This window comes from Hirsutella rhossiliensis, assembly GCF_020360975.1.
Source record: "Hirsutella rhossiliensis strain HR02 chromosome Unknown scaffold00019, whole genome shotgun sequence".
Classification (NCBI taxonomy): domain Eukaryota; kingdom Fungi; phylum Ascomycota; class Sordariomycetes; order Hypocreales; family Ophiocordycipitaceae; genus Hirsutella; species Hirsutella rhossiliensis.
In genome coordinates this window covers 1,016,457-1,020,022 of record NW_025408685.1, presented here as the reverse complement: position 1 = coordinate 1,020,022, position 3,566 = coordinate 1,016,457, and the positions used below count along the sequence as shown (strand labels likewise).

Below are 3,566 nucleotides of genomic sequence, written 5' to 3'. Positions count from 1 at the left end.
ATGGAGACGCCGGCTGAGGCCGTGATCATGGTGGGGCGAAGCGCGTCGCCTGCGTCGACACCCGCGAAAAGATCGACACGCGTCGTGAGGCCAAGCACCAAAATTCGAGAAGCCGCGCGACAGCCCGACGATCTGGCGGAGAAGACAACACGCGCAACTAGGCTTGCAACGCGCATTGCCTCGGACGATGTCGCCATCAGTGACGCGACTGAGCGGCGCAAAGTTGCCAGCAGCAGCAGTGGCGCGAACGAAGGCCGAGCCATGCTCCAGAAAGTTCTCGAACTCTTGAGCGAGTCACGTCAAGAAACGCAAAAGCTCAGCCGAGCGATAGATGCGCAAAACGAGATCATATCCAAGCAACAACAGATGACAGTACTAGCAAACCAGAGTGCACAGTACTAGCACCATACAGCCTCTCATTGACAGACCGGGCTTCCGCTGCTGAGAATAGGATGCTGAACACTTGGAGAAATGGGCCTTCAAGCAGGCCTGTCAACGGCGAAATTGGAGGCTGAAATGTACGGATAGGAGCAAAATGTGGGGCTTCTGGGTGTTGCAGTCGAAAGTGGAGGATATGTAAATAGCTTAGTGTCGCGGCCCTCTAGGGTTGGTCCCTCCGGGCGGAATAAATTGCATTGCATTGCATAAGCTGGTGCTGGACACCGCATTAGCCAGTATACCGCAATAGCCAAATTTTTCTCCGTCCAACTTCAACCCCCTGCACTTCAACCAGGTCACATTCTTTTGACTTGCCGAAATGGAAGCCCGTATTCAAGAAGCTCTTCGATATATTGAACATTTTTCTGGTGCTAAGGTGGCCACGGTTGCTCGGGAATTCGGCGCACCACGTGTCGCGAAGCACGTCTGAGATCTTGAGCTCGAGGTGACCATAAGGGATATACAGCTAAGGGCCCCGACAGGCTAGATCGAAAGGCAGCCTGCAGAGAGTTCTGAGGCTGCAGAAGGCTATTAGGAGACCGCATTAGGCAGCCACATAGGCTGTAGAGAGACTGCATATACGGGGGAAGCTGAAAGAGCCCTCAGCGACTAGGGAAAGTCAGTATGCAAAGGGGGGGCTGGGGAAAGGATCCCAGCCCCCTAGATATTGTGCCTATACAACTGAAAAGGGGATATCAATAGGGAACCAAGGGATATAAATAGAGAGCCTAGAAGAGGGCATTGCAAGAGGACAGACACAACGGAATACAACAGAACACACCTATTATTAAAACAATCAATGCCCACTTGCATGCTCTCCTTTCGTGAAAGAAGTACGCTATAGTATTGCGGCAGTCTCAAATCGGGAAGCAGGCAAATATGTTGGCTATCTCACCATTGGTGGATGCGAGGCAATTTGTAAGAATGTCTCCAATGTTCTTTAATTATCGGAAGAATTATGTCACGTAGCTTTCGCTGCTAGTCTGCCGAAGCTCTTCTATGAGTTGAGAAATATGAGCAAAAGTAAGCGAGTACTTGAACTGGGAGGCCTTTTCGGTCCTAATCCTGCGAGACGAGTCCTCTAAAAGATCCTCTAGCTGTTTATTGCGACCGGAAACAGCGGCAAGCTCATTGCCAAGAACGCTCACTTCATCTCTGAGTCGGACCAATTCAGTGTCCACATCGAGTGGTGCAGCCGCTTGTATGTCATCCTTGAGTAACAGGGACCCTTTAAATGTCGTCATGCACACCGTAGCGTCTTCTGTTCCTCTCTGTAAGGAATCATCAGAAGGATTCAGAGGCGCTAACTCTGATATGTATGGCGTTCTAAGCACAGCCTCGAATCTGTGCCCAACTAATTCTTCAATTTGACGACAAGCGGATATAGAGTGTCGACTGAGATTCTTCGCAAAGAGAAACGCTATCTCAGAATGAAACGTCCAAGAATAAGAATCGTTTTTAGAAGGCACTAGTCGGACCTTACCCGGGGGAATATTAAGGCCTGTGTTGTTCCCTGATTTGTCCTTGTAAGTATGGATGAAATCACCGGACACTGCAGACGCACAGATATGTGTCGCGAGTGCTTCGCGGCATTTGCTCTGGGCCTGACGTCGCCTGCGCTTGCGTGTGGAGCTCGACTGTTCGACTGCTGATGGTTTGCATTGTACGGTCATGTTGCACATACGTACTGGTGTTCGATGATCAAGCCGGTTTTGAAGAGTCCCTTGGCTTCTTTTAACCCTTTCCAGAGGAGCAGAAATCGCCCGCACTCCATCTCTGGCCACGCTGAATTATGCTTTTTGTACAGCCGACGTGCCCAGCATATTTAAATCCATCCGTTCCTAATTCTTTCCAAGAAGTTTGAAGCCTCTCAACCAAGATGCCCGAACGCACTTCCTCTAAAAAGTCCATCGAGACACTAAAACAAGGAGATACCCCAGTTAGCATTGGCCACGAGCCTTTGGTGTCTCGCTTTGACGGGGTCATGTTCGAGGAAAAGACAGTTGGCTCATCCAGCTATGCCACCGTCTCAAGGATTATCATGTGGCTTTTACTCCTAGACTTGCCAACGTTGCTATCTCGAACAGCCTTCCTCTTCAACAGGAAGAGTATATGGAAGGTGGGACATTATTTGGCAAATCTTTCAATATCCGTCCCTATAGTCTACCTCATGGCCGGTCGTGCCCTTATCGCAGTAGTGGGGCTGGTTTGGATTTGGCAGTTATGGAAACACAGTTATGTGTGGCTGATTTGCCGCCTTATGCTTCTTCCCTTGCGGATGTTGCTGCCAGGGTTGGGAAGCGTGATTCTTGGACTGGTATAAGTTGAATGGTTTATTTAACAAGGCACGTTTGCTCATGTTACTTGCGCTTGCTTCGACCATGCCACGCGTCAAATGGGTGGTCTGCACTCGAGGTGGATACGGAGAGGATTTTCGCACAAAGCGGATCCGAACTACGGGCGACTGTAGGCCAGACTGTCTCAAAACACATTTTTTTTTGGTTGTATTGCGCCCGGGGGGTTCCCCCATAGAGCCACTACGCTAAGCTACGTACCTACTATACATGGTTTCTTCTCACCCAAAGCCCAACGCTTCTTTCCATCTGTTTCCAGCCTCGTTCGCTGTGACATGACAGGCCTGCTTGAAGGTCAGTTTCTCCAAGTGTTCAGCGTCCTACCTTCAGCGACTGAAGCGCGGTCTGCCAAGTTGAAGGCTGTTGTGTTAGTATGGTTGTTCTTGATCAGTACATGGCCCGTTAACGGTCCATACTGAAGCGTTTTGTCGCCAATGCGAACTGTATCGTCGCACGCACAGCCCCAATATCAGGTTGCCACTTGTCGTCGTCTGACTCTGCCTTGCCTCCTAGGAAGAAAGACAAGTCTCCCCTTTCCGCGCGCATATCGCAGCATGGTCTCTCGTTGTACCGTCCATCTTCTGCATCGAAAGAGGAAATGCTCCACTGTTTCTGCAGACTGCCCACAAGTGCACTCATCCGATTCCACCGCCCCGATTTTGCAGAGGTAGCTATTCAGCCGCGATTTGCCAGTTCGAAGTTGTATCAACACTTCGGATTCCTTTCTTGTTAGCTCGTCGTACAACTTGCGGGTGTGCTTGCCCGGTGTGACGG

The 3,566-nt window shown here is 50.3% G+C and overlaps 1 protein-coding gene across 1 annotated transcript; it reads left to right on the top strand.

The window, feature by feature from the left end:
• Positions 1–402, top strand: HRG_11285 (uncharacterized protein; the record flags this gene model as incomplete). Its single annotated transcript, XM_044869755.1, has 1 exon — positions 1–402. The coding sequence occupies one exon, from the start codon at positions 1–3 to the stop codon at positions 400–402; it is 402 nt and encodes a 133-aa protein (XP_044715308.1).
• Between the last annotated feature and the right edge of the window lie 3,164 nt (positions 403–3,566).